The 18762-nt window shown below is 36.5% G+C and overlaps 1 protein-coding gene across 1 annotated transcript; it reads left to right on the top strand.

Annotated features, from left to right (window-relative positions):
* The first annotated feature begins 15918 nt into the window (after window positions 1-15918).
* LOC122893217 (olfactory receptor 4F3/4F16/4F29-like) lies at window positions 15919-16857 on the top strand. The gene has a single exon (XM_044230089.1). The coding sequence runs from the start codon at window positions 15919-15921 to the stop codon at window positions 16855-16857; it is 939 nt and encodes a 312-aa protein (XP_044086024.1).
* Window positions 16858-18762: the final 1905 nt, after the last annotated feature.

Genomic DNA, 18762 nt, shown 5'->3' on the forward strand with positions numbered 1-18762 from the left:
TTGTGTATAAAGTGATCATGTGTGAAGTATTTACTTAACTCACTAATGAGAGAACAAAATGATAGGATGGTAAGCTGGTTTCAATCAAATTTTGATGGAATCATTTTCTAAGACTGAATGAATCCCCCTTTATATAGTCTTCATGGGGCACCTGGGTGGCTCAGTGGGTTAAAGCCATTGCTTTTGGCTCAGGTCATGATCCCAGGGTCCTGGGATCGTGCCCCGCATCGGGCTCTCTGCACAGCGGGAAGCCTGCTTCCCTTCCTCTCTGTCTCTGCCTGCCTCTCTGCCTACTTGTGATCTCTGTCTGTCAAATAAATAAATAAAAATCTTTAAAAAAATAGTCTTCATAACTCTTAATTTCACTATTTCCATGATTCTGACCTGTGCTATAATTGGGCACTGTGACATGAGAATTTTAAGGAGCCAAACCCAAGAGAGAAAAACACTAGTCAGACTGATTCTCATTTATACAAGTAATATCCCGAGAGACCTAAGAGCCAAGAGATTTGTGGATTAAATGACGAATATTGGTTATATATATTTGAGACTTAAAAACACAGAAACTGTTGCATTTTAAGACATTTAAGAAGTTTAAGATAAAGAAACAGTCAGTGTGAATAATGTCCAGCTTCACTATTAATCAGGGAAATCCAAATTAAAAACCAATCTCTAGGCTGAAAAGTCCAAATACTATGGGTAGATATACTGTTTTAAAGGCTGGGCTAGAAAGTTCCTCAACTCTGTGGCATAGTGAGCGATTCCATTTTTGAAACATGGAAAGAAGGTCCAAGTGATATGGCAGGGTGTAGGCTCATGGGCTAAGATGTTGATGAGGTGTTCCTGGATTTGTAAGAGAAACAAATCCTAGAATGATACAATGCTTCTCTTATGGTAATTCCACTCCTTACAGGTCATGAATGCACTGAGCAAGAGAAAAGAAGGAATCATTAGGCTGTGTCCCTTCAGTGATGTAGAATCTTTTGATCTAATCAGTATCTAATTCAAGTAAATATTTTAATGTATTCTTTTTATTTATTTATTTTAAAGATTTTACTTATTTATTTGACAGACAGAGATCACAAGTAGGCAGAGAGGCAGGCAGAAAGAGAGGAAGGGAAACAGACTCCCTGCCAAGCAGAGAGCCGGATGTGGGTCATGATCCCAGGGTCCTGGGATTATGACCTGAGCTGAAGGCAGAGGCTTTAACCCACTGAGCCACCCGGGTGCCCCAAAATGTATTCTTTCAAATAAACAGTTGTGCTCATGAGACTTCCGTATAGGACTATTTAGCAGTATATATTAAAATTAAACTGTGCATATAATATTTAAGTGCTGCTGGTCAGTTATCTTTTTTTTTTTTTTTAAGATTTTATTTTATTTATTTGAGAGAGAGAGACAGTGAGAGAGAGCATGAGCGAGGAGAAGGTCAGAGGGAGAAGCAGACTCCCCATGGAGCTGGGAGCCTGATGTGGGACTCGATCCCGGGACTCCAGGATCACGACCTGAGCCAGAGGCAGTCGTTTAACCAACTGCGCCTCCCAGGCGTCCCGGTCAGTTATCTTTTTATGATAGATGATAATATTCTAAAAATTCTAAAAATTCTAAATATTCAGAATATCTAAATATTCTGAATTCTGTGGTCTTTTGACTCCATCATGATTTGGATAGTGATTCAGGTAGGTTAGATGGATAGAAACTCTTCATGAAAAAAGAGATGAATCTAAGGAGTCAGAAATGAATTATTTCTGTAATTCAATAGGGAAATTGGAACAGATAAATTCACAACCAAATATAAAAAATAGCAGATTGAGTGGAGTCAAATCATGATTTCATGCTACTTATTAGAGAAATTATTCACTAGAGTTGTGCAGCTGTCTCAAGTGTTGGTCTCCAGATGAAAGATAAAGTAGGAGCAGAAAATTCGAGATTCCTGGAGTAAGTGTGAAGACATGGACTATGCGGAAGAAACTAGCTTTGTTATATTATGATTTCCTGGGCCATCAACTAGATGCAATGGTTGAACCATCACAGAAAAAGAAGCATGCAGTAGTAGAAATAACCAGACTGACTGGAAACCAAGGGTCAAATGTATTATTCTGGGTTTGCCACCAACTTGTTCCTTAGCTTCAGCAATGCCATTTATCCTTTCTGTACCTTGGTTTCCTTAACTCTAAAAACAAAGAATTTTACAGTCACTAGCAAAATTTATTTAGGTCCTAGCAACAACAGCCTTCTACAGGGCATATTGCATTGATAGCACTAAAAACAACCAATCGGGAGCATGCAGCTCCCATGCCCATACCTGTATATCTTTCTGCTACTCTGAATAGTGTCCAGAGCTCTTTTTACCCATCTCAGGAAGAATAAACAAGTGGAGAAACTTGTAGGATAATCACATTGATACACTTCTTTGCAAATTTTATTATTTCCCAGTAACTCCAAGTTAAACTCATCATTTGTTAGTAACTCCAGACTATGTTAGGAAGTAGAAGATTACAAATTTCTATCTGAATGACCCTAAATATTGATCTACTGCCTTATGTCCTACCCTACAAAAAAGTGAATTATGATATCATTCTGTCAACTCCATTTATATAGGGACTAAGGTCATGGCTATGGCTACTTTACTTCATCATTTCCAAATGGTTTAGTCTTTCTATTTTTTAAAAAGACTTATTTATTTATTTTAGAGAGGGAGAGAGACTCTCAAGCAGACTCTGCTGAGTGCAGAGCCCTATCCAGGGCTTGATCCCATTCCCTGAGATCACAATGCAAGCTGAAATGGAGGGTCAGTCACTCAACTGATGGTACCGCCCACACACCCCTACTCTTTCTATTTTAAAACTACTTTATTGAGGTATGATTAACATACAAAAAACTGAATATTCTTAAAATACACAACTTGATAAATTTGGAATTAAGTATAACTCATGAAAAAATCACCATAATCTATGCTATTAAACATAACCATCACTTCCAAAAGTTTCCTCCCTTCTTCCCACCCATTATTTATTTATTATTTTGTGATAAAAAAAATAACATAAGATCTATCCTTTTAGCATATTTTAATGCATGCAGTACAGTATTATTAACTACAGGCTTTATACTGTACATTAGACCTCTAGTACTTATCATTTTGTTGAACTGAAGCTCTGTACCCTTTGACTAAAACCTTCCCATCTCTCCCTCCCACAGTTCCAGAAACCACTGTCCTGCTCCATGTTTCTGTAAATTTGACTATTTTTTATAATATAAGAATAATTATGCAGTATTTATCTGTTAAAAAAACTTTTTAGGGGTGCCTGGGTGGCTCAGGGGGTTAAAGCCTTTGCCTTTGGCTCAGGTCATGATCTCAGGGTCCTGGGATCGAGCCCCACGTTGGACTCTCTGCTCAGCGGGGCACCTGCTTCCCCTCACCTCTGCCTGTTTCTCTGCCTACTAATGATCCCTGTCTGTCACATAAAGAATAAAAAATCTACTGGAAAAAAAACTTTTTAAAGATTTTATTTATTTATTCGAGAGAGAGAGAGAATGAGCAGGAGGAGGGGTTGGGGGGCAAAGGGAAAGGGAAAAGCAGACTCCCCACTGGAAAGGGAGGCTGATGCAGGACTTAATCTCAGGACCCTCAAATCATGACATGAGCCGAAGGCAGCTTCCCAACTGACTGAGCTACCTAGGTGCCCCCCAGATTTTCTTTATCCATTCATCTGTTGATGCATTTTTAGACTGCTTCCATATCTTATCTATTGTGAATAATGCTGCAATGAGTATGGAAGTGCATATATCTCTTTGAGATTCTTGCTTAAGTACTTTTAAATATATACCATGAAGTGAGATTGCTGGATCCTATGGTAATTCTATATCATTTCCATACATTAACAGTGAGTTATCTAAAACCTAAATTAAGAAAATAGTCACATTAATAATGGCATCAAAAAGAAGAAAATAGAGATAAATTTGACCAAAGAGGTAGAAGACTCATGCTGTTTACAAATCATTGATGAAAGAAATTAAACAGATGAAAATAAATGGAAGACCATGATTACACATCAGAAGACTTACTATGGTTAAATTATCCATATTACCAAATGATATCCACAGATTCAATGAAATCCCTATCAAAATTCCAACATCATTTTTTATAGGAATAGAAAAAAAAATCCTAAAAGTTACATAAAACTAAAAATGATCTTGACAGCTAAAGCAATATTGAGAAAGAAGAACAAAGCTGGAGGCATCATATTTCCTGACTTCAGAATCTTTTGCAGTTAAAACAATATGGCACTGGCATAAAACAGACATACAGACCAATGGAACAGACTAAAGACACCAATAGTAAACTTATACATATATGACCAACTAATATTTGACAAGGGTTCCAAGAATACACAATGGGGAAAGTGTAGTCTCTTCAACAAAAGGCTTGGAAAAACTGAATATCCACAGGCAAAAGAATGAAACTGGATCCTTATGTTACAACTTATACAAAAACAACTCAGAATGGATTAAAGACTCAAATGTAAGTGATGGAACTGTAAAACTCATAGAGGATACATAGAAGAAGAGCTTTATTGGGTTTGGCAATGACCTCTCTCAAATGACACCAAAGGCACAAGCAACATAACCAAAATTAGAAAAGTTGGCCTAAATCAAACTAAAAAACAAAAACACCCCAAACCAACACAAACAAATAAATAATCATAGAGTCAAAAGATAAATTATACCCACTTAAGCCCCCATGTTGCATCACCACTTCCTCATATCAGGGTAGGAGAAGACTCCATGAAACAAGATGGGATAGGGAGGGAGACAAACCATAAGTGACTCTTAATCTCACGAAACAAACTGTGAGTTGCTGGGGGGAGGGGGGTTGGGAGAAGTGGGGTAGGGTTATGGACATTGGGGAGGGTATGTGCTTTTGGGTAAATTGGAAGGGGAGATGAACCATGAGAGACTATGGACTCTGAAAAACAATCTGAGGGGTTTGAAGTGGCGGGGGGGTGGGAGGTTGGGGTACCAGGTGGTGGGTATTATAGAGGGCACAGCTTGCATGGAGCACTGGGTGTGGTGAAAAAATAATGAATACTGTTTTTCTGAAAATAAATAAATTGGAAAAAAAAAGAAAAATTATAGTATTGAAGGAAATATTTATAAACCTTTTATCTGATAAGGAATTAACATTCAAAATACATAAGAAACTCAAACAATTCAGTGGCAAAAAAACCCCACCCAAAACAGAAACACAATCTAATTAATAAATGGGCAAAAGGGTTGAATAGGCATTTCTCCAAAGAAAACATACAAATGGGCACAGGTATATAAAAAGATCAATATCACTGATTGTCAGGGAAATGCAAATCAACACCAAAATGAAATATCACCTTTCACCCTTGTGAAGCCTGTTAGCAAAAAGAGAAAAGATTACAAGAGTTGGTGAAGATGTTGGTGGGAACACAAAATGGTGCAGCTTCTACGGACACAGTATGGCTTTTACCCTTTCTGAAAAAAGCATAGTTTATATACAGGACTACTATTCTAACACCTAAACCAGATGACATGAATGTTGTTAGCTCAGAGGGAAGCCTAGATTTGGAAAAGGTTCTTTTGCAGCAGTTTCAGGTTCTGCAAAGGGCCCAACTGCTTGGGTTATACTACCTGGAATACATAATGGAATTAAAAAAATTATTGGTAAGAAGAGGTAAGATGTGAAGGTTATAGGAAGCATCACTGGGATAATCTTAAGGCAAATTGCTATCATTTTGTGACAGCCATTTTCCTACAAATTACAGAGTATTTTACATATGGACATGACATCTCACAAATATCATATCATACCAAAGCTCTACCTTAAAAAAAGAGGTGAGGGAGTTGGCTCTACTGTCTCCATTATACTGCACCACCTGTAATCTGCTGGACCAGTGGAGTGGCTTCCTCCATTTTCATTTGAAGCACTAGCTTGTAGATGATATTTTGAGAATGTGGTGGCATTCTCTAGAATACTGCATGTATAAACAATCAGTAATTTTTATTTAGAGCTGTGTCCCAGTGAAGTAGCATATATGGATCCAGGAACCAGGGTACATTTGGGAAGTCTGAACTTCTCATTGTTGGAGCTCTAGGCAACTTGGGTTTAGAAGTCCTGGTTTCTACAACAAGAGGAAAATTTTCATCAGTGACATAACAAGAGTCCCATTAAATTTGGTTTATGGCAACTTCCTTTCTGGGCACTAGGCAGAAGCAAAAATTCAAGATTTTAGAATCTCATCCCATGTGCAGAGATCCTTGTTGTTAACTACTGTCATCCAACTTCTGCCTTTGTCACTTTCTGCTTAATTCCCTACTTTCAAATGGAATTAATGAATCCTCATAGCATTCCCTAACAAGTTTCCTGTGTTTATCTTCCTCTCAGAATCTGTTTCCCTAGGAAGTCTAAACAGTGGACATAGCAACAAGTCTCTGTGTAGACTCAACAACATGAATTTCTCTTCACCAAGGGTGATCTCTCTACCATCATGGTTGAGTGCCCAAGCTGCCAATGCGAAAGTAAAGCCTCAATACTTTCTATGGTATTATACCTCACCATACTCTCAGGAAACCCAGTGTCCACCTTTTCTGGAAGGATTAGAGACCTGTCTTCATGGCTATATAAATTTATTCTGGGGTCTGATTTTTTCCTCTACTCATGTTGCTTCTGCTAGCACTACCATTCATAGATTTAGAGAATACCTTTCCTGTCTTACTTATCATTTGCTATACAACACTGGCTCTGGAGAAATATATAAATAAAATAAAGTGTGACAATGTGTTTATACCTATATGATTCACTAGAGGTATTTGCCCTCCATGACCCAGAAATAAGAGTGATAGAATGGTGTAATGAGCTAGAGAGTGCTCAGCTTTTGTATCAACTGAGAGGTTGGTATAAATCCTTGCATGTTTAGGAAGCTATTTGATGCAGTATACATCTTAAACCATTGGCCAATGTATACATTGCTATCTTTCCTAAAGTTGGAATATATGAATTCAAAGTGGAAAAAGTCACTCAAATATTAAGAACAAAGAATTTGTTGGAGAAATTTATGCCCCCTATATTTATTCTTGTGGACTTTGGTTTTGTAGGTTTGCAGGGCCTACTGCTCCAGAGAAGAATGTTTCCAAAGTGAAAAAGTCTTTGACCACTTTGGGCTCCTTATGTTTTTGAACTAGCAGATGGAAAAGGGCTTACTCTGGTATTTCTGGGTACTGGGGCAAGAGTAAAAAGGGAAGTCTGTAAGCTATATATTGAAATATTTGTGAGTTATAAGTCAAGGTAACATCTTGAATATAGTCTATTCTAACCTACTATATTGATAAATATGTCTTTTCTTCTTCTTCTCTAGTATATAATTATGAATTTTTAGGAACTTTGGTTGCTCAGGTCAAACCAAAAGGTCCCTAGGGATAAAGTCCCTTGATCCATGAGCTTCTTCTAAACTCCTGTCTGCAGTGTCACTTGCTCACTGTTGTCTACAACTCTTAATTTGCTTTATTTCCACATATGGCAAGATTTTATGGCACTTTGTGTTAAAGAACAAATGAAAATCTAGGACTCCATGAAAATCCTCTTATTTATACAGGAAAAATGGGCAGATGGTAATAAATTTAATAATAAGGAGAGCAGCTCTAGTGTCAGACATGGTTCTTTGTTGGACTTCCCATGAACATGAGTCATATCCTCAGGTATGTAAGTGTTATTCTAAAGCACAGTAGATGGCATTTGAGATAACCAATTGACCAATAGTGGAGAATAATTGGGTACTGACATATTGGAGAATGCTAGCTGACCTTTACTTTTAACTACAATCACACAGTGATATGATAATGTGAAAGATATTAGAAAAGTCATATGGATTTATAATGTTTAGGTTCCAGCATTCTGTTACCTGTGATGATTATATAAATGATTCTCACACCCTGCAATTTGACAAAGAGGTGAGAAACATTGGTGACACACATAACTAAGAAAACAAGGATTATAAGCTTTTCAAATAAGGTGAAGTATAGACATAATTTTCTGTGAAGAGGGAAGTACATTTATTAGTTACTTGTATAATTTGTAAGATAGAAGAGTATCATAAATCCCTGAATAGAGGAGACACCCAAAGACCCAAAGCTGAATAAATTATTTCCAATGTACATGTCATCCTAAAATATGCTGTGTGGAAAATTTAAAAACAAAATGGAATCTACCAGGAGGTCAAATTAGTTCTCCTGCTCTCTTGTGCAGAATTTTACAATGTTTTGTGTAGTTTTGTAAACTGTTAGTAAAATGTGGGAGGATTTAGAGAAAATTGAGAAATTTGCTTTTTCTTTTTTTCATTTTTGGAGTAGAAAGGTAGATGAGAAAGAGATTGTAAGAGGAAGTATGAAAGGATTTGAGTTTTTTAAAATTAAATTAATTATTATTCAATTTTTATTCAAGTATAATTAATATACAGTATTCAAGTATAATTAATATACAAGCTTTAGAAGTACAATATAATGGGCCCAGGACGCTAGAAGTACAATATAATGATTCAGCCCCTCCATGTATTACTCAGTGCTTATCACGATAAATATAATCTTAATCCCCTTCACCTACTTTACCCAATCCTCCTTCCCCCTCTCCTCAGGCAACCACAAGTTTGCTCTCTGTATGTAAGAATCTGTTTTTTGTTTGTTTGTTTGTTCTTTCTTCTTTCTTTCTTTGGCTTCTTACATTTCACATGTGAGTGAAATGATATGGTATTTGTCTTTCTCTGACTGACTTACTTCAGTTAGCATTCAGAAAGCTAAGGGATGACTTGGTTGGTTGAGCTTATGTGCGTAAAAAGTTCATTGATAGGCATAAAAAGCAGGGTATAAGAAATGCAAAAAAGTTAAAGGGACACAAATTTTTCATATTGCATGCAGTTACTAAAAGTAAAAGAAATGATCTTAAGTTAGAAGCAGCAGAATTTTACTTAGGTAAAATTAGAAAGATTTGTGATAATTTGAGAAACAATGTGCAGGATATTTTAGATGAGGGAAGTTCTAACCTCAATATTTTTTTAAAAGATTTTATTTATTCATTTGACACAGAGAGAGAGATCACAAGTACACAGAGAGGCAGTCAGAGAGGCAGGCAGAGAGAGGGAGGGAAGCAGGCTCCCCGCTGAGCAGAGAGCCTGATGTGGGGCTCTATCCCAGGACCCTGAGATCATGACCTGAGCCGAAGGCAGAGGCTTTAACCCACTGAGCCACCCAGGCGCCCCAATAAAATAACCTCAATATTTTTTTAAAAAGATTTTATTTATATGTTTGACAGAGAGAAAGACAGCATGAATGGGAACAAAAGCAGGGGAAGTAGAAGAGGGAGCCAGGCTTCCTGCTGAGCAGGCCCCGCCCCCAAAGACAGCTTGATCCCAGGACCCTGCTTAAGGCAGGTGCTTAATGACTGAGCCATCCAGGTGCTCCCAAAACCTCAATATTTTTGGATTGAGAAGGAAATTTATATGAATGATGGCTTAGATTTTGAAACCTAGGAGACGTGGCTCCATTTCAGCTTGATAATTCTATTATTTGGAAGCCCAGCTACCAATATTTCTTTCATCTATAAAGTATTAGATATCTGGGAATCCATTTCTGGAAGATTGATAAATTCTATATGGGTCCAGAAAAAGGATTAATCACAATACAAAGCAAAGAGTTAGGGCTTTTCTTTTATATTATGGATATTTAGTTAGTTAAAACCAATGGTTGTGTTTGAGAAAAACCATTGAAAGACTTTTTCTTTGGAGCACAGCCAAGCTAGGATAAGGTGGTTTCAAAATATAATCAGCTAGGAGGTTGACTGTAGATATTTGATGAATTCCAAGTGAATAAACATCCTATCCTAATGTCTTGATCCAGAATCCTGTCTGTGACTCCTGCTCAGGGTGGAAAATTGGTCCGGACTATGCCTCAAGTGGATTTAAAACTTTGTTGTGTGAATTTCTATATTCCTTGGTATTTGGCTATGCATTTCTCTTCCTTTTAGTACATCTGGGGAAAATTTACTTTTGATTTCTTTCTTCCCCACTATAGGGGGGTATCCCATATTTATAGCTCCTGCTCCTTAAAATTCACCTTCCTCAATTTTGTGGTTCTTATGTAGGGTAAAGGAGATTGGAGAGCAAAAAGACAAATATATTCACAGCTAGATGTGTGTAAGGGATAAAGCTTACAGAGAAAGTGATAAATCTCAAGAAGCACTTGAAAGATAGCAGCAGACATAGTACCATAAATTGTTTAGAATTACAGAATTTCTGGAAAATGAGTCTAGAAAGTAACAAAAATCATACCTGATAATCTACCTCTTACTTAAAGTATTCCTTGTCTTCTCATTGAAATTATATACTACATCTACATAATCATATACTTTTTCCTTCTTCCTTTTAAAAATTTGACATTTTTATTCTTTACTTAATTCTTCTTCACCTTCATAACCTATCTTCTATTTTTTCTCTCTTCAGAACTCTTCCCAGTCTTTTTATCCATCTTTCCTAGTTATGTCATCATATTTTCATGGTTTATTTTTTGAAAATCATCCAATTATATCCTTTCTCTCTTTTTTATTATAAATACATGATATTTTAAATACAAAGCTGTTATCCCTATTACTATTTCAATTGCAATCTGATTTTCCCACATTGAAGGCTATCCTTATTATGTCTAGGTCATATTTCCACATTATTAGAACCATTAGTCAATTTTGATGGAGGCAATATTTTTAGTGTTTCTCTCCCTCCTTTTTTATTCTAATTATGTCATAGCAGTTGAGATTATAAAAAAGGATAATATTTCCAATTCCTCAACATCAATTCATCTACAAATAAAACTAACCATAATGTAAGGTGATATGTAATGCTCTGGGGCATGACCAAAGTGTTATGAGTAGGAATGTGGACAAGGAAGGTATAAATCTGCTTAAATTTTAAAGAGGTGGTAGGGAAAGGAGTCTAAACATTATAGCATGTGTTTACTTTGAGGCATGGATTGTATTCTTCCAGAAAGAAGAGCAGTGGGTGGAAAGAGTGGAAGGGGAATTGAAGAAGAAAAAGTATGTTTAAAGGCATGGAGGCATATGTATGATGTGCTATTTTCAGATAATAAATAGATATTGTTGGAACTTGGGTGTGAGGAAGGATGTAATAAAATGAGGTAGAAAAATGAGGCTGGAAAATTCCAGACTCCAGACAGGTTTGAATGCCTTATTATGAGGTTGTGTTCATCTGGAGGCAAAAGAGGAATCACTAAACTATTAATACTGTGGCTGGATTTGTTTTGAGAGCAGATAGATTATTGTTGGAGCAGGAGAAACACTTGAGGAGAGAATCTTGCTGAAGCTTTGCGGTAGATCTGGTGATAATTGTTGAAAGGAGGGAGTTGGAAGTAAAAGAAGCAATACACGGCAGATGTGTTATCTTAGAAAGAAACTGTGAAACATACTTCAGCCATTTTAGAGGGGAGAGGAGTGGGGCGATAGGTGAGTCTGGCGGTGGGTATTAAGGAGGGCACGTATTGCAGGGAGCACTGGGTGTTACACGCAAACAATGAATCATGGAACATTACATCAAAAACTAATGATGTACTGTATGGTGACTAACATAACACAATAAAAAAATAAAAAAAGAAAAGTACTCAAAACCATATGGTGGGCACTGTGTATTTAACGTCAAGATTTAACAATAAACATGTCATTTTATCAGACTTTCTTGAGTAGTAAGTCATTACAAAAACAATTGACATCAATCACGTTGTCAGAGTCCTCTCTTTTCCTCCACAGAGAAAAACACTATTCTGAAGTTGGTTAGATATCCTTCTTATTCAAACTTTCATATTTCTACTACCTATGTATTTATTTATATTTAATAATATGTATTTATTTGGAATTTATAAAAATTTTTTCAGTTTACATGTATGATTTTATAATTTGATTTTTTATTCAACATTTTATTTTTTGAGATTTTTTTTATGGTGACAAATATATATATCTGGTTCATTCATTTACTTCCCAAATAATTCAACCCACTGTATTAATTTACCAAGATTTATTTATATATGACCTCACTATGGACATACAGTTTATTTGCATTACCAAAAGGCATTAAAGAGAAAGAATTAACTAGATTTGGTGACATGTATTTTCTCATATTTTCAGTTATGTAAGACACTATTTTCTCCATTTTTCAGATGGGAAAAGGACCCAGAGATGAAATGTATGTTACTCAAGGTCACCAAGTTATTAGGTGACAGAATGTGAAATATGGTTTTTCAGATATTGAAGACTATACTCATTTCATTGTTCCATTGTAGCTTCTTCAAAAAATAATAGAAATTATTGTTGTAAGATGTAAGAGTTAAAACAGAGATTAAGCCAAAGAGCAATGCAATCATAAACAGAGCCTATATTTAATATTGAAGTCCCAGATAAAGTCTGGAGTCCCTGCATCCACACTGAGATTGATGATCAACCTCAGTACACTTGGATTCAAATGGGGGACTGAAGCTTTTTACTGAAGACCTGTTATATTCTCCAGCATTATTCTAGACACTGTGGAGTTTATGAAGAAATATTAGGGTAGTCTTATAATTCATTAAGAGAGTTAAAACGAAACGCTAGAAACAGAAAACTACTCAGGTTGACAGAGTCAAAGTGATTTCACTAAGAAAGCAGCACTTGAATACAGGCAACATTATGGCATAAGTGGTTAGCTCATGCTGGACCCTCTTCAGGAGTCCCAGTCCCTCAGGGAGGAAAAGATTGAGCAGAACAGATTAAACTAGCATTTTATATCGAGTTCATCCAAAAAACCATCTATTCTAAATAAGAGCATTTGCCTGAAAAATTATAACAAGAACAAATGTTTTAAAGAATACCCAACTTTTCCAGGACACCGAGGTACATTAATTTGTTGATGGGCAGTGTCAGAGATTATTAATCGTGGAGGCTAAGACATCAGCTACCAGCATTATCAATAAAGGGCAATCATCAGCTACTAGGGGCTCATCTTTCCTCCAACAATTTTCTACTATCACCCTGCTACATGCTTTTGTTCAGGCTGTATCCTCAGTAAGTCATAGATAAATGAAAGAAGGTAGGGAATTGGAAAGTCGGCTGATCTTGGACTCTGTAAACCTGAGTTCTGATACAAGCTCTAACACTAAGTGAATTTATGGTTTTGGTCAAGTTATTTAACATATTTGTGTATTTATTTTCTGATCTATAATGACTAGAGATCTTCCTAGATTTCCTAAAGCTCATCAGTAGGTCCCAAAGTTGACCTCATTAATTTCAGTCTCTTTGACTTGATTGAAGACTTCTTTTTAATTCTATTCCTACTTCTGGTTTTCCTTCAGGCAAAATTTTCACTTTCCTGAATTTCTTTCCTTACATGGCCAGTCTCTAACTCAAACAGTTATTTTTATTTACCCTTTCAGCCAATATTTATTTGTCCTTTTTATGTTTCTGGAGTGATTCTAAATTTCTTTTTTCTTTTCTTTTCTTTTCTTTTTTTTTTTGAGAGGGAGGTGGGCAGAGGGTATGGGAGAGAGAAGAATCTTAAGCAGGCTCCATGTCTAGTGTAGAGCTTGACGCTGGGCTCTATCTCATAATGCTGAGATCATGACCTGAGCCAAAATTAAGAGTCAGATGCTTAATTGACTAAGCCACCAAGGTGCCCCATGGAGTGATTCTAAATTTTTGATACATTGTGTTAAACAAGATAGATGTGGTCCATAACTGCATGGGGCTTGAAGTCAAGTTGGGAAGGATATATGAAACAAATAACAACTCACCTTTGTGGTAAGCATTATTAAGAAATAGTGTTCTTTTAGAGCAAATAAAAAAAAGAAGATAGTTTAATTTCTACCACTAAGAGAATGTGAATACTATATTAATAATTACTTATTGAAATGTATTTTATGATCCATGAGAGACTGTGGATTCTGAGAAACAAACTGAGGGTTTTGGAGGGGAGAGAGGTGGAGGGTTGAGTGAGCCTGGTAGTGGCTGTTATGGAGGGCACGTATTGCATGGAGCACTGGGTTTGGTGCATAAACAATGAATTCTGGAACACTGAAAAGAAATAAAAAAAGAAAAAATTTAAAAAAAATTTTATTTTTTATTTATTTTCAGCATAACAGTATTCATTATTTTTTCACCACACCAGTGCTCCATGCAATCTGGGCCCTCTATAATACCCACCACCTGGTACCCCAACCTCCCACCACCCCCGCCAGTTCAAACCCCTCAGATTGTTTTTCAGAGTCCATAGTCTCTCATGGTTCACCTCCCCTTCCAATTTCCCCCAACTCCCTTCTCCTCTCTAACTCCCCATGTCCTCCATGCTATTTGTTTTGCTCCACAAATAAGTCAAACTTCCATATCATAAAAATATATTTTAATGAATGATAATGAATGACTTTTGATATGAATGATAAAAAAATATTTTTATGATATGGACGTTTGATGATCCCTATTGGTTAACAGTATTTTGTTTTCTTATTCATTCTCATTAATTATGTCTTGTGTAGGTCTATTTTGGGCAAGTGAAGTAAAGAGAAGTAAACTTAACATTTGCTGAATACCTAATATAGCTGTACGACTAAGATACATCAATTACTTTCTAGTTACAATTTCATAAATAAATAAACTGAGGCTCAAGACTTTAAGTATCCTGTCCAAGATCAACCTATGGGTGGTTGAACATTTGTATAAATTTTGGAAATAAAAATCCCTAACCCATATTCTTTCTACTAAACTATGCTGTTTCTGTGATTAATTCTTTTTTAGAGATTTTCATAAAATTATTTCCACTACATTATGATACATTTCATAGTTTTAAGCTTTTCACAGCAGGTGTTAAGTATCCTAAGGCAATGTTGCTCTTTTTACCTGTGTTGACGTTTAAACTTTTTACTTTTTTTCTTTTTAAAAATATTTATTTATTTAAGTATTCTCTATACCCAATGTGGAATTCAAACTCACAACCCCAAGATCAAGAGTTGCATCTTGATCAAAAGTGCCTGACCATCCAGACACTCCTAAGACTTTTTCTTTAATAGACTAATACTTTTGTAAAATGCAAAATGAGAAACTTGGGCATCACTGAAATGTCAAATTTCTAGACAAATTTCTAATAATTTAGAAATTTATTTCTAAATAAACCTACACAAACTTTTTTCCCAATATGATATGGACAGGTAACATACAGTTCATGGACGTGTGCTACTATGCGAACCACAATTTCCACTGCTTCAGGGAGTGCAACTATGAATAAGTCATCTTTCCTTCAAAAAGCTCATGCTTGGGTTGGTGAGTTAGGACTGTACTCAGTTCATTTAAAAGAAGGGACAGTAAAAAGTGTTAGTAATAATAAAGCAAGACTTTGTACATGTTGTAAACATTTAAGTAATATTAAAGATGAATATATTCCCTGAGTGAGGGGCTGGGATGGAAGAGAAGAAAGGTCTGTCTTCCAAAAAAATGCTTATGGACTTGGAAGGGATTGCAACAGTGATTAGTTCTATGTGACTGGGGCCAGATTGTATTAGTTTTGAACCCCAAATCAAAAGGTTTGGCTCATGCTGACTATGTTATATCTCATGAATGAGGAATCATGGCATCAACCCTGAGAGGAAGCACAGGGTATCAAATGCAAAGACGACCTGGTGGTAGAGAGCAGCTCCACAAGATAGCTCCAATTCTTCTGGATAATCGCAGTTGAGAGGCCATAAACATAGCAGGTAGGTCCTAATGCTATAGTACAAACAGGCTTTCATGTTTTTGACTTCTCTCCCAGTCTATTAACATAATTAGTATAATTGTCATTTTCCCCTATTGTCCTTCTTCAGGGAGCCGTGCCAACAAAGCCAATGGATAGAATGAATCACTCTGTGGTGTCAGAGTTTGTGTTTCTGGGACTCACCAACTCCTGGGAGATCCAACTTCTCCTTTTTGTGTTCTCCTCCACGTTTTATGTGGCAAGCATGATGGGAAACTCCCTCATCATGCTCACTGTGACTTGTGACCCTCACTTGCACTCCCCCATGTACTTTCTGTTGGCCAACCTCTCCTTCATTGACCTGGGACTTTCTTCAGCCACTTCTCCCAAGATGATTTATGATCTTTTCAGAAAGCATAAGGTCATCTCCTTTGGTGGCTGCATCGCTCAAATCTTCTTTATCCACGTCATTGGTGGTGTGGAGATGGTGCTGCTCATTGCCATGGCCTTTGACAGATACGTTGCCATATGTAAGCCTCTCCACTATCTGACCATCATGAGCCCAAGAATGTGCATCTTCTTTTTAGTGGCTGCCTGGATGACTGGCCTCATCCACTCTGTGATGCAACTGGCTTTTGTGGTAAACTTGCCCTTCTGTGGTCCTAATGTATTGGACAGTTTTTATTGTGACCTGCCTCGGTTCATCAAACTTGCCTGCACAGACACCTACCAACTAGAGTTTATGGTCACAGCCAATAGTGGGTTCATTTCTGTTTGCTTCTTCTTCATACTGATCATTTCCTATATCATCATCATTCTCACTGTTCAGAAACACTCTTCAGCTGGTTCATCCAAGGCTCTGTCCACACTCTCAGCTCACATCACTGTGGTATTCTTGTTCTTTGGTCCTTTGATTTTTTTTTATACATGGCCAACTCCCACCATACACCTGGATAAGTTTCTGGCCATCTTTGATGCTGTTCTCACTCCCTTCCTGAATCCGGTCATCTATACATTCAGGAATCAAGAAATGAAGGTGGCAATGAGGAGAGTATGCAGACAGCTAGTGAATTACAGGAAGATCTCTTAAGTGATGCCAGTATTGTGAAGAGTCCTTATTGATTCCTGATGTTCATTACTGGTGTTCAAATTCAGAGAAAAGCTCTTGTTTGTCTTACATTGATTGATTTGATTTGATTTGATTATACACACTGATACTGGGTCTATTTTATCTTTCATGCAGGGGGGAGGGACATTCAGTTATGAAGAGAGCTACACAGGAAGTATTTTTAAACCAATTATTATAGTAATCTCAAGACTAAATTCCTAAGGAACAGTATTTATGTGAAACATACAAATATACTTCATATAAAGGTATAGAGGTCTAATATAGAAATATAAGAGGGTATACTTCTTTGAGGCCTTTAGAACATGAAGTATCTCCCAATTTACCTTACTGCAGTATGACTTCATCCTAACTTGACTACATCTGCAAACGCTATTTGTAATCATAGTCACATTCACAGGTATTGGGGATTAGGATTTCAACTCATATATTTGGTAGACACAAAACAACTCAGAACAGTGGTGTGGGTACTATAGGTTCTTAGAATGAGAATGGTTCTAGTATAGCTACCTATTAATCAGAGCAAAATAAGTTTAAAATAAATGGAAGGACCTCAACTCTTTCATAGGCAATAACTATATTTTAAAAATAATAGAGCATATAAAGTCAGCATAAGACACAAAGAGTTATATTTGGGAGTTAAGGAATCTGCTAACTTGGATGATTACACAGAAGGTAAAGAATAACAATTACTGCCTTTAGTCAAGTAGAATGAATATACAAAGGTAATTTCCAAGGAAGAAACCAAATTCTGGTCTTTCTTCAATATAGTATTTGGTCATAAAGCATTTCTGTTTTTAAAAATAAAGCAACTGGGATGCCTAGGTGGCTCAGTCTGTTAAGCTTCTGTCTTCAGTCCTGTCATGATACCAGGGTCCTGGGATCAAGTCCCTTACCTGGCTCCCTGCTCTGCCGGGAGCCTGCTTCTCCTTCTGCCCTTCCTCCTGCTCCTGATCATTTGCTCTCTCTCTCTCTCACTGTCTCTGACTAATAAATTAAAAATATCTTTAAAAAAATAAGGCAATTAAAGCTGGGCTTTTCAAACTGCCAAAATATTAACATATATAATAGTTTATTTTCAGTGTCATTATTTACAAAAAATATATATATACATGAAAGTAATGCAAGCAGAACTTACTTTTTGAATCTTCTACAGTTTTCTGTCTATGTTGGAGTTTGTCTTCCTCTTTAAAGATATATGATAATGATAAAGATATAATGATAATGATAAAGACATTTTATCTTAGAATAAATCTGTCCATTATCCCACTGAATAAACAAAAACATATCCTATTATCTTGCAATTACTCTCATACAGTCTTAATTATTCATTTTATGACATTAAACAAGTTACTTAACTTTTGTTTTGGAGACAGTACTCTATTAAAGAAAAAATCAAAAACAACCCAAAGCCTGACAGCAGTAGTTTAAGTGGGAAAAACTTGTCTTAATCAGGAATTACTACAATAGGGGAAAAGGGACCTCAGTATAGAACCGGGCTTCATATCCAATATAATAGAACAAGTGTGGATTTATAGCCAAAAAGCAAATGGGAGGTGGTTGCTAGATAGAAATTACTAAGGGGAGAATTCTTGCTAAACTGACCTAATAGGATTCTTTTTTTAAAAAAAATAATTTATTTATTTTTTTCAGCATAACAGTATTCATTGTTTATGCACCACACCAAGTGCTCCATGCAATCCGTGCCCTCTCTAATACCCACCACTTGGTTCCCCCAACCTCCCACTCCCCGCCCCTTCAAAACCCTCAGATTGTTTTTCAGAGTCCATAGTCTCTCATGATTCACCTCCCCTTCCAATTTCCCCCAACTCCCTTCTCCTCTTCATCTCCCTTGTCCTCCATGCTATT

This window comes from Neovison vison, chromosome 13 (assembly GCF_020171115.1).
Source record: "Neovison vison isolate M4711 chromosome 13, ASM_NN_V1, whole genome shotgun sequence".
Classification (NCBI taxonomy): Eukaryota; Metazoa; Chordata; class Mammalia; order Carnivora; family Mustelidae; genus Neogale; species Neogale vison.

Bases quoted from the DNA above. Each gene is read 5' to 3' on its own strand.
- LOC122893217 (XM_044230089.1), top strand. From the start codon at position 15,919: ATGGATAGAATGAATCACTCTGTGGTGTCAGAGTTTGTGTTTCTGGGA.